Source organism: Hipposideros armiger, unplaced genomic scaffold (genome assembly GCF_001890085.2).
Source record: "Hipposideros armiger isolate ML-2016 unplaced genomic scaffold, ASM189008v1 scaffold_64, whole genome shotgun sequence".
NCBI lineage: Eukaryota > Metazoa > Chordata > Mammalia > Chiroptera > Hipposideridae > Hipposideros > Hipposideros armiger.
The window spans coordinates 1,933,382-1,946,319 of record NW_017731414.1 but is presented as its reverse complement, the minus strand read 5'-3'; the positions used below and the strand labels follow the sequence as shown (position 1 = coordinate 1,946,319).

Sequence of the window (12,938 nt, the reverse complement as noted above, 5' to 3'; positions counted from 1 at the left end):
CCCCACCCCCCCGATTCCCCAGCTCTGTTCCCCTCCCCCAACTCCCCAATTAAAAAAATCTTTAAAAAAAAAAATGTAAACAATCCAAATGGTTTTCAACCAGTAAATGGATAAACCAACTATATCCATCCATACAATAAAATACTATACTAAAATTCTAAATACAGTAAAACAAACTTCTAATACTTGTGACAACATAGATTAATTTTAAACACATTCTGTTAAGAGAAAGAAGCCAGACACAAGAAGCTACATAATGTATGATCCCATTCATATGTCTAAAAAGGCAAAATTAGAGAGAATGAAAGCAGATCTGGGTGTGCCTGGGGCCAGGGGTGGGAGCAGGTTTCACTGCAATGGGCTTGAGGGAACTCTTTGGCATGATGGAAGTATTCTAAAAAAAGATTGTGTTCAAGGGTGTATACTCATATTCTATAAATTTATTAAAACTCAACAAACTGTTCAGCTAAAATAATAAGTGAACTGTATGTATATAATTAATTATACCTCACCCTTGTCCCAGGTTATACCACCCCAGGGCTCAAGGCAGGGACCTAGGGTTCACTGTCCCCTCTTGTCTGTTCTTTGCATGCTACCTCAACCTGGTCACCAAGCCCTGCCCACTCTACCCTCTGAATGTCTTCTCAAATCCTCTGAATCTCTCTTGCTCCCCACTGGAGGCCTCCAAAGCCCAACTCATGCACCTGGGCCATCAGGCCTTTTCAGCCAGCACCAGCCCAGGTCCCCACAAATAAGGAATGACTCCACAGCACACAAATACTGACCAACTTCATCATTCATCACATTGACTGAAATGATTTGCTCCTGTAAACTCACCAGCAAGAAAGAGCAGAATTTCCTCCTTGGTCAGCCAGGGGTAGCGAGCTGTTCTGGGAGACCCAGAGAGAAGGGTCTGGGCCATGCTTGGCCCTGTTCAGTGGAAAGAAGGAGGGAGGTCATGCTCCCTAAGGCTGGTGTTCTTTCCCTCTGAGAACCCAGAATAACATGTTTAAAAACCTTCAAGTTTTATGCCAATTCAAGGCAAGTCTCAGGATTTGGCCAAAAGGAAAGGGGGCCTCCCTCTGACCAAAGGGGGTGAATTCTGCCCCCTTGGTCTGAGGGCAAGACCTTGCTTCAAGTCCTTTAGCCTGGGTGGGGGTGGGGGGGATTTGAACCCCATGGGAATGGGAAGAAGGCATCCCAAGGATGGACCCTCCTCATATTTTCTTTAGACCTTCAGGGCTCTCTCACCATCCTCAGGCTCCCCAAGACCCAATCCAGCCCTCCAGCCCTCAGGACCCCTGGGGGCCCCCCACCCCTCCCAACCCATCAGGACTCACTGGGACCCCCAGGGCCCCTCAGCCTTCCCTCTCAGGTTCTCCCAGGTCCCCAGGTTCCCTTGAATCCCCAGCCTTCCACAGTCCTCACCCATCCCAGGTCCCCTCAGCAGTGCCCTAGAGACCACCTTGAGACCCTCAGGGTCTTTTGGCACCCTCCAGGAAGCCTTGGGCCTCAGCCCCTGCAAGCTCCTTTTCTTCCTCTCCTCAGAGTTTCCAAGACAGCCTCAACACCCTCAAGACTGCCCATGGCCCATGTTCAGGCCCTCTGCCTCCCAGACCCCTTGGCATTCCCAGTTCCCAATCAGGAACCCCTGCGTTTCCCTTCAGACCTCGAAGCGCCCCAACACCCACTCAAGCCCCCAGAGTCGCAAGTGGACGCCTTGCGATCCTGGGCCCCCAGCCCGCCTTCAGCTGCCCCCTCAGCAGCCCTAAAACCTGCAGTCCCCCGGAAATACCTCGGGGCCAGCCCAGGCCGCTCCCCAGCCCAAGGCCCCCAGGATTTCCCACAGGTCACCCCGGTCCTGGAGCAGGTGCAGGCCCATCCTGCCCTCCGGGTCTCACCTGCTCGCGCGCTCAGGGCCCGGGCCCGCGCCGAAGCCGCCGCCACCACTGCCGCCCCCGCCACCGGACTCCGCCATCTTCCCGCCGCCGCCGCCGCCGCCGCCGCCGCAGCGCGATCGAGTGACGGGAGCCGCGCGCCTGTCCAGGAGACCGAGAAGTGGGAGACGGGAGCGGGGCGTGCTCTGCAGAGGGGCGGGGCCTGGGCGTTGAGCGGGGCCGGGTCTGAGGAAGGGCGGGGGATTGGCGGGACAGGGATGAAGGGCGGGGCAGGTCTACAGAGAGGCGGGGCCTGGCCTGGGATGGGGCGGGACAAAGGAGACAGGGTAAAGGCGTGCCAGTGGGGAGGTTTGAGGCGAGGGTGGGATGGGAGAGTAAGTGAGTGGAGGGGTACGGAGGAGGGGGCTAGAAGTGGGGGCTGGCCGGATGGTGAGGTGCGGTAGGTCTGGGGCGGGGTCTGCTCCGGAAAGGGGGAGGGGCGGGGCCTAGATGGGAAGAAGGGGTTGGGGAAAATGGTCCCAGAGCTCTGAGAATCACCCCTCTGCTCCCAGAGTCACTCCCTCCCCAAGGCCTCAGACGCCAGAACTCATTCTGTACCCAGGCCTCACGCTTCCATCCCTTTTGTGGGTCCCAGCCCTCCCCTGACTTTCCCTCCAAGAACTTCCACACTCAGACCCAAGAACCTCCACTCCCAGGCCCCAGTCTTCTGCCCTCAAATCTCCAAACCTCCTGCTTCACCAACAGTTCTGGTTCTCACACCCCAAAACCCCTGCCCTCAGATTATCTCCCCATCCTCTATTCAAACCCCAAATCCCGCTCTCCCAACCCTTGCCCACAGACCTTTCAAACCCATGTTTACACCCCAAACTCCATTCCTCCAGACCCAAACCCCTTGGATCCCCAAGCTCCAGCACCCAAACACTCCCAACTTTAGCCAGGGCTCAAAGTCCCACACCTGTGTCCTTTCTTTTTATCTTTGTTCATGACTCCCTTCCTTCAGTTCCTCCCCTCCCTTTTTTCATTCCTTCCCCACTCTGGACACCATGAAACCCAAGGCCAACAGGGCCACTGTAAAGCTCCTAGAGCTTTTGAAGGCACTCCACCCACAACCCATGGAAAGCCTAGAACCTCCGCCCTAGCAGGCCTCAGGCTCCAGGGATCCTCTCTCCAGCCTTGAGCCCATTTATTCTTTCACCCTTTGAATTGGAAAATCCTCCCTTGTGCAACCTCAAGCAAGGCCCAGGGTTCCAGATGGAGCTCAGAGCCCTCGCTGCAGTCTGTGCTAGGAGAAAGGGGTGGACATGGACTGGAGACCCCAGAGGAGAAAACAAGGGACCTCCTGGGTGGGTTCCTGCAGGTAGAACCAGACCCAATTGAACCATGTGCAGCAGAAGGTTGGTAAATAGTAGGAGCTCAATCATTTGTGTAGAATGCTCAGGAGTTGATATTGTACAAGTTGACAGATACCAGGTGATGAAGGGTCCTGCTGACCTCTCCAGCACACAATAAGCGCTCAATAAATGTTGAATGCATGCGTGCATGAGCAGCGTGCATTCTGGCAAGCTCTGCACACACACCCTCTCCCGCCTGTGGTCGGCTGCCACTCAAGCCTTTGTTCCAGATGAACCACATGCAGGCATCAAACCCTGCTCAGCCAAGACCTACAGCTCACACGCTCGCCACACATACAGCTGCAGTCAATGGCATCCATATGCACGCACACTTCATAAACACCCAGATTCAACCCACATGTCAGACACACAGACACACAGCACAAGATCACTGGGCCCCTGGCTGTGTACACTCGTGTAGCATGCTACAGACTCACGGTGCTGTGGACACACTAGGGACTCCAAGATCATGTGGCACAGGACAGCCAGTACAAAGGATCTGAGGCAGGAGTGAACCTGGAATGTTGTCTGGCAGGGAAAAGTGAAGAAGAGGGAGAGGGGAGGAGAAGATGGGCTGGACAGCAATGAGGGGTGCTCTCGGTTATGGAGGGCCCTGTGGACCACTTTGGAGGCATTTCCCTTACATGAAATGAAAGAGGGCTTGTCAGCAGAGGGGATGTAATCAACATGACAGTTGGAGGCAATATCTTGAATTAGGGCAACATTTAGGAGTATTCTAGGCCAAATAGTGCGGCTCATCCCAGGGTGGTGGCAGGGGAGGGCTGGGAGGTGGTCCTAGCCAGGAGGTATTTTATAGGTGGAGCCAACAGGAGATGTGACAGATAGGTTGTGAGGGTGAGGCAAAGGGAGGCCAAGATTCTTGTCCTGAGCCTTATTGCCTGCCATATTCGGATGGGGTATGGGCAGGTGGAGGACCTGGAGGGCCCACGAAGGTTACTGCACACCCTCATCCAATAATGATGACCTGTGGTCTAGCAGAGCCTGCAGGCAGGGACACAGCAGGCAGTGTCCTGAGGCCTAGCTGCCATCTGGCCCACAGCTGGCACGGCTCTCCCAGAAGCAGGGGCCTCGCCACCTGCTCCCCTGCTCTGGACCAGCTGTGGAACTCATGGCCTCAGGTCGGAGCTCAGAGGCCTTTTTGTAATCCCCAGGTATTACAGAGGAGGAAACTGAGGCCTGGGGGCTAGGGGATGCCTTGTTTCCTATAGCTGGAGCCTTATGCTGGGACCTCATCCACCTGCCTACCCTTCACCACTGAGTGGCCTCAGAGTGAGCTGCAGACACTCCCAGTATCTCGTTTTGCTTCTCTATAAACTAGACAGGTCAACATCTGATAAAGACTACTATCACCCTTACTTCTGCATCCACTTCTTACAACCCATGAGGTTTTGGATAGGTTGTTCCAGCTCTTCGTGCCTCAGATTTCCCTTCTTTAAAATGACCCGGTAGGGTATGGACCTTGACAGGCCACGTCGGCACCGTGTATGCTCTGGCTGTCTTCTTGGTGCCAGACTAGACCAAAGTCTTCAGAGCATCCTGACCAGTCTCTCAGGGTCTGGAATATGGACAACATGTGTCACCAGGGCAGTGTAACTGCTCTGGCTGTGTCCCGGGCTGGCTCTTCTCCGAAACTGTGGACAGCACTGTGAGGGTTTGGACTTGCTAACAGAATCCATGGCCAGGTCTTGGCTTCTTCTGGGCCTGCCCTAGGCCAATCCAAGCCAGGCTAGCCACATGAGTAGGTTTGGGGTCTCTGCCTGCCCATTGAGGACAGAAGGGCAGGCTTAGCCGGCCAGGCAGTGCCCTCCCCACCCTGCACCCGATGAGCCTCCCTCTGCCTGGCTCTGTCGTCATTGCTGCCAAGACAGTGTCCAGCCCCTCTCTCCACACTCCAGGTATAATGCTCACCTGGCCCCACCCCTGATGGACTTCGGGGCCTTTTTACTCACCTTTTCTACTATTTTTAGACTGTCTATATATTTGATTCTTTCCTCATTGAAATAAAAGCTGCACAGACTGTGAAAAAAATGACCCTGTAGGACAGAGCAGAGACCAGGATGAAATAAACAATGTACTGTACTCAGGACAGCTCAGGTAGTAACCCTAAGTATATGCCAGATAGCATTACTTTCCCTCTCCCATGCCTACTCTTTACCCCCCAGCACTGCTTGATTTTTCTCCCTATCTGATAAACTGTGTTTGTTTGTTTCAATTGGGATAAAATTCTCGTACCATAAAATTCACCATTTTAAAGTATACAATTCAATGGCATTTAGTGCATTCATGATGTCATACAACCATCCCCTCTATCTAGTTCTGAAACATTTCCATCACTGCAAAAGGAGGCCCTATCCCCATTAGCACTCACTCCCCATTCCCCCTCCCCCAATCCCTGGCAACCACTAATCTGTCCCTATGGGTTTACCTATTCTGAACATTTCGTATAAATGAAATCACACAGTGTGTCCTTCTGGGTCTGGCTTATTTTACTCAGCATAATATTTTCAAGGTTTATCCAGGCTTTAGTGTGTGTCAGTGCGTCACTCCTTTTTATGACTATATACCATTGTATGAATGAACCACATTTTGTTTATTCATTCATCCACTGATGGATATTGGGGTTGTTTCTTCCTTTGGGCTATTATATGCGCACATGCATCTGTCTAAATACCTGATTTCAATTATCTGGGGTTTTATGCCAATTTTACAGATGAGAAAACTGAGGCTGCCAGGGTGTGAGTCAGCAGTTGAGAATGTGGATTTGGAATGAAGTGAGATTTTGGATGTGGTTTGATACCGAGCTCTGCCGGACATTCATGTGTGACCTTGGGCCTAAGGGGATACCAGGACCCCTGGCTCAGAGGAAGAGGCTCTAGAGGCCTTGTTGCAGCACTTGGTACAAATCAGTCATTGCATTATTAATAGTGACAGTGGGGGCCACTGGGACGCTTCCCTTTGCCCAGAGCCCACTCTCCCTGGGAATCAGTCCCTGGCTGCTTTGCCCACCCTGAATGAGGTCCCCCTGGACCGCATTTGCTCACCTGTAGGCAACAGTCCTGGCCCTGACTGGCTGTGGACTGGTGTTTGCCCCCAGTGCCTCAACTGAGGTGGGAGGCCTCAACAGCTGCCTCTGACTCAGCTTCCCACACAGCCCACTCCCTAAGGGCCCAGAGTCCATAGCCATCGCTGTGTCTGCAAGAACCCCTCACCCTCACTGCATTTGACCTTCTCCACTGTCCAGGTCCTGGCCCTTGAGCAGCTATGGAGGCAGGAGTGGGAGGAAGGAATGCAGAACTGGTGATTCTTTTCTCAGGGACAATTAGCGGCCATGGTGCATATACTGTGGACTTCCAAGTATCTGGCTCAGAGCTTTTTTGGAAGAAGGGAGACTAGTTTTTACCAAGGGAAGGATTGAGTTTATCCCCATTTCACAGACAGGGACGCTGAGATCCAGAGAAGCTAGGAGTTATTGCCTAGCCAAGTTACAATGATTCATTCATGCGCCATGTGTTTACCTAACATGCCGGGTGCTGCCCAGGGCTCTGAGCCAGGAAGCAAACAGAGTCCCCGCCCCTTTGGGAGCTGACATTCTAGGGGGAGTACAGATGGTAAGCAAGAAAAGGAAATGCATGACAGTTTCTTCAAAAATTCCTCATGGAGCTACCCTGTGACCCAGTCATTCCACTCCAAGGTATGTGCCCAAGAGAAATGAAAGCTGGGACTGCAAAGACCCTATTTCCAAATAAGGTCACATTCTGAGGTTCCAAGCGGACATGAAATGAGGGAAGTAGGGATACCATTCAACCCACTACAGGTCTTTAACCAACAGAAAAGAGACATGGTTTCATCAAAGACATGAACACAAATGGTCATAACAGCTCCAAACTTGAAACATTGTAAGGGTCCACCAACAGGTCAATGGATAAACAAATGGTGACATAGTCACACAATGGAATGCTATGCAGCATGGAAAAAGCAAAAAACAGCACTCTATGCATCCCACACTAATGAAAAAAGCAGGCACGAAGAGGATACACTGTGATTCCATTTATGTGAAATTCACAGACAAGCCACACTAATCGCTGGTGACAGATTGGGACAGGGGCCACCTGGTGTGGATCATCAAGGAGGGGAGGCATTGACCACAAAGGAGCACGGGGCCTTGGGTGATGGAAATGTTCTATATCTTGATTATGAGGTTAACATTTGTCAGATGTTAACAGAGAGGTTAACATCTGTCAGAATTCATTGAGCCCTTAAAATTGTTGAACTACTGAATGTAAATCTTGCCTCATTAAAGCTGATTTATTTTTAAAAACAACAAAAACAAAATTAAAACAGTCAGATAGTAGGGGCCGGCCGAGTGGCTCAGTTGCTTAAGAGCTCACTCAAGAGTTTGAGCTCTGAGCAACAGCGGTTCTAGTCCCAGCCCAAGCTGAGCAGCCACTGAGCTGCCAACAGGTGGCAGGATGGCTCAGCTAAAAAATAAATAAATAAATAATAATAATAAATAAAACAGTGAGATAGAGCCAAGGTGTTAGAGGTAAGTCCTGAAGCTACCTCGGGGGTGATCAAATGGAAGGGGGCATGAAGGAGCCCGTGGGACCTGGGGGGCACTATGTATTTGGGTCACTGAAGTGTAAATATTCATGATTCTGTACAGTAAAAATGGGTACCTGTTGCTGTTTGTAAATTACACCTCAATTAGAAAGAAAAACCCAGAGGCTCAGAGTAAGTAATTTGCCCAAGACCCCATCAAGACAGTGTCAGGGCCATCCTACCCTGGAGCTCTCCACCATCTCCTGGTCTCACACTGCCTTCCTCCATTCAACACACACTTATTATATAACTGCTATGTGCCAGGTGCTGGGCTGTAAGCACACCAGAAAAGTTCTCTGCCCTCATGTTCCAGAATACTCTGGAATGTGTATTCTAATGGGAAAGACAAGCCTGAGACACACAAACCGATCAATGACCAAGCCTTTCCTGATAGTGATAATTGCCATGAAGGCAATGGGCTAAGAGTGACCAAGGAGGGAGAGACTGCTTTAGCAGGGACAGCCTTTTTGAGGAAGTGATATGCCAGCTTTAAAAAAAGCAGCATACAGAATATCCTAGGATGTTCCAGGACATTCCAGAACATTGTGGAAGGGCCCAGAATATTTCAGAGCATTTCAGGTGAAAGTAATGTATAGGCCCCAAACCGGGTGCCAGAAGGAGCCTGAGGGACATGCGACCACATTGGCTAGGGTGACATGGGCAAGGCTTAGAGCAAGGAGGGAGAGTGTTGACAAAGATGTATTGGGAGCAGCCTCCTGGAGTGTGGGACACAGCTGTGACTGAGACTGCTCGCGCGCCGCATCTGGCAAAGAGGACATTTATTAAACCAATCATCACACAAGCAAAGAAGCAATAACTTAATTGTCAACATGATAGAGGTTTCAGTCGGGGCATAGTGACTTAGGGGGATTGGGCTGAACCAGGAGGGCAGAGAGGGACATTCAGGCTGACGAGTTGGCCAGGAAGAAGGCAGAGTCTTCCACACAGAGGGAACAGCCTATGTGAAGACCCTGAGGAGGGAAGAATGTCAGGAGCTGTTTAAAGCCTGGCCCTGAACAGGTGCCTAGGCAGCCCCCAGCTGGGACCTGGCCTGCACCTCCTACACACATCCAGTAGGGAAAGAAATGAGTCCCCATCATTCCCTCAAAGCGTAGATGGAGTGTCACAGAGACACCTTGCTGCCTCCCTCCTTTCCTTGGCAGATTACTATCCTGGGCCCAGAACTCAGGCCTGTCACCAGGGAACCAAGAATGCTGGTTGCTGTGGCAACCCTGTGCTTCAGGACACATGGGCATTCCTGCCTGTTCCCATGACACCAGCCACTCACCCACCCTCCACCAGGTCTGCATTGGATGCGCTGAGGAAGGCAGAGAGAAGGCCAGAGAGGGTGGTTTCCCAGGTGCCTTGCAGAATTGAGAGGGCAGATAAAACAACTGAGGCTCAGAGAGTTGTGTTGAGTCAGGGCTCCTCCACAAGGTCACCTGCGTAGCCCCCACTCCTGGTAGGAGCCCCAGACAAAGGCAAAGGGCCCTCTCTCTCCTGAGATTCCAGAAAGGACCAGAAGGCCTTTGCTTGGCACTTGGGCCTCTCCCCCAAGTGAAGCCCTAAGAAGGGCAGGTGATGTGAGCAGGAATTACTTGTCTCTGAACACACACACACACACACGCATGCGCGCGCACACACACACGCATGCGCGCGCACACTTCCAACACACACCCATGCACCTGGGACACCTTTCCTCCTCCTTATATTCTATCCATCCCTCAAAGCCCAAGTCAGCTGCCACATCTTCCAGGCAGCCATCACTCATCACATGCTTGAAGGGACTCCTCTCCCCTCTCTACACACCCACAGTGTTCACGGTTTCTACCCTCACCACCTGGTGTTATTCATTCCACATCTGCGAAGCATCCACTCTGGACACAGCCCTGGGTTGGTCACAAGGACTTTAAGAATTAATGTACTAGACACACAGTGACAAACAAAACACTCTGCCCTTGGGGTTCAGTCTTGAGAGAGGGGAGGGAGGACAAAGAGATAGGGATCTGTGACAACTTTTCAGTTCCAAGATGCCCAATGCAAACTGACAAAAGAAACAGTGTGGACTTCAAGGCACAGCTTGATCCAAGACTACCAGTAGTGTCATGAAGACACAATCTCGCTGCATCAGTCTGGAAGGCTCTGTCATTGTGGAGACACATATGGCCCCTGACCGCTCCAAACTCATATCCTCCCAGCTCAACAACTGCAGTTAACAGGGCATGTCTCTCTCCCAAAAAATCCCACTAATACCAGAGGAGGCTTAGGTCATGTTGCTCAATTTCCCCTGAGCCACATAGGTTTCGTCAAAGCATACCAGAGTTCTGTTAGAAAGGAATAAGAGGGTGCCAGGTGCCAGGTCGATTTCTACCAAGTGCATGATGGCATTCCCAGGGGAAGGAGCTACTGTAGCAAAGGCCTGGAAGCTGGGCCATTGATGTTACTGCAGGAAGCAGTGAGAACAGAGCCCATTTTGTTGTCAGACCAAAAGGTGGGAGGGACATGAGAGGAGAGATAGCTGCCAGGTTGTTGAGTATTGCAAGCCCTTTAAACGATAGGCAGAAGGAATTAGGTGGTATCTGAGGATAATAGGAAGTCATGAGGGTCAGCAGGGGCGGGACATGGTCTGACCCCATGTAGGGAATAAACTGAACAGGGTAAGGCTACTTCTGGGGTCTGAGAGGGAAACGAAGAGACACCCAAGCAAAAATAATTATTGATCCCTTGCTCTATGCCCCGTCACCAATGAGATCTGTGGGAGCTGCCTTCATAGAGCTTATAAAATTATGTTGTACAAATGTTGAAACAAGCAATTACTAATTATTTAATAATTACTTAATAATTACTGTAAGCACAGGAAGATTGGCAGGGAGCTAAACATGGATATAACAGGAGATGCTAGCCTAGTCGGGCAACTGGGATGTCTTCTGAGGAGGAAGAGCACTTGGACAGAGCATGGCTATGAGGGTGTTCCTGACAGAGGGAAATGCAAATGCAAAGGCCCTGGGGTTGGAAGGAACAAGGTAAGCCCAAGGAATCTAGAGAGAGCCTGCGGGGCTGGCGCAAAGCGAGTGAGAGACAGAGCCTCTGTAGGAGTGGTTCATGTTAGTGGGACCAGATTATGGGAAGCCGTTTTGGTACACGTGGGTATTTGGGCTCCTTGCAGCAGCAGTAAACCCAGGAAAAAGGTGATGTCTGCACAGAGCTGGAGGGTGGCTGGAGGGAAAGCAGAGAGTCCCAAGAGGAGGCAGGAGGCTAGAGTAGTTGGGTGAGAGGAGGTGGTAGCTTGGACCTTGGTGACTGCTATGGAGATAAAGAGAAACATGTAAGCTAGAGGTTGAGGGGACAGGCCCTGCTGATGGAATCAGGTGGAATGAGGATGGGGAAAAATCAAGGGGCCACCTAAATGTCCAGAGCCATTGAGATGGGGAGGCCAGGGGCAAGGTAAGGATGCACGGGAAAGGACCACCAGGGGACCCTTCCAGCTGGGCTGAGCAGTTCCAGAAGCCATTTAAAATGACAGTAAGGATGTTCACACATCATTGTGGTTGAGCCTAATCCCACTGATTTGTACACTTAAAAACTGGTTAAAATGGCAAGTTTTATGTGGACTGTATATTTTACCACCACCACAAAAAAAAAGAGGAAAAACCTTGAATGCACACCAACTCAAACTAAAAAAAATGAAAAATGCAGTTCTTCAGTCACCTAGCCACATTGCAAGGGCTCCATAACACCATGTAGCTGGGCATGGTGCAGACAGAATGTTTCTGTCATCGCAGAAAGTTCTATTGGGCAGGGCTGGCCTGCCTCCACTTCTCATCTCTGTTCAGGTCTCATGTCCCGGCAATGTTCTCAGGGGTGGACCTGAAACCCAAACCTGGCCCAGGATGACAACCAGGGGCCTAGATTGCCTTTATGTTGAATCCTGATGCTCACGGTATCAGGCAGGGTGCTGGCAGCAGCAGAAGCCAGTGAGAATGGACTATTCAAGAGTGTTATAAAGAAAGAGCCCTTTGCAAAGGTATGGACAGGGTTGAGTAGCTGATATGGGTTGTACAGTACGGAGGACAAGCAACAGTGGGTGAGCTGTTACCATATCCAGGCTGAAGGCTCACTTGGTGGAGCTGTGGCCTTGGGTTGGGGGACTCAGGAAGGGACAGCAGAGAGGAACACCTGCCTTCTCATGGCTCCTTCTTCCCACCTCCTGCTAGTCCTGTCATCCCCCTCTCCCACTGCATTGGCTGACTCTAGCAAAAGGCAGAGGGCCCAAGTGATCAACCACCAGGGACACAGGGCAAGGCGAAGGATGAAGGGACCAATAACCGGCCCCACTCAGCTCCAACTCAACTTCCCCTACCCACCCACCCACCCATCACCCACAGGCCTCCATCAGGCTCTGGAAACCTCCACCCCATTGACCACCACAACCCTCATCCCAAACTCTCCCCAGAAGAGACCCCTGCCAACCAGGAACAGAAGCAACTCCAGTTAACTAAACTAAAAGGGGACTTATTGGAAGGATCTTGGGAAGCCCGCAGAATGTACAGGAAGGAAGGAGAGCCATGCCTGTGGCCTCCTCAGGGAGGGCTGCTCCTGCCCTGCAAGACTCCTCTCCGATGCCAAGTGCAGGGAAAGAATGCCAAGGCTGAACCCCTTGGGCAGGGAAGGAGAGAGGACCCATAGACCGTGCCCTGAGATGGTCCCCAATGGGGCAGAGCTCCATCTCCAAAATAAGGGAGGATGGGAGTCAGGTGGCTACAAAATTAGCAAATGTCCTCTTCCATTTCAAAGCAGGTACCTGGGAGCACAGGAAGGGGCACTGACCCACAGGGACACCCTCGTTACAAATGTGATGTGGGCTGGGCAACAGAGGTGCTGTCCTTCTAGGTGGCAGGTGGTTCACACACCTCGAGCCACAGGGAGTTCACAGGGCTTCCCCATCTCAGAAAGGGTCTGGTGGGCAGAGGTCATGGCCATGCTCAGGCCACTCTTCCAAGGGCCGATGGAAAGACAAACAGAAGCAGAC

At 51.6% G+C, this 12,938-nt stretch overlaps 1 protein-coding gene across 3 annotated transcripts in view; it reads right to left on the bottom strand.

Moving 5' to 3' along the window:
* The window catches only part of KLHL26 (kelch like family member 26), a 28,813-nt gene extending 26,683 nt beyond the window's left edge, over window positions 1-2,130 (bottom strand). Inside the window, exons 1-2 of one of the 3 annotated variants that reach the window (XM_019642052.1) lie at window positions 1,902-2,130; window positions 838-930 (exon numbers count right to left, since the gene is read on the bottom strand). In XM_019642052.1, coding sequence (XP_019497597.1) covers window positions 838-930; window positions 1,902-1,978 — 170 coding nt within the window. In that variant the 5' untranslated portion in view covers window positions 1,979-2,130. The remainder of the gene's footprint in view (window positions 1-837; window positions 931-1,901) is intronic. The other 2 variants (XM_019642050.1, XM_019642051.1) reach the window with 2 other exon arrangements.
* Window positions 2,131-12,938: the final 10,808 nt, after the last annotated feature.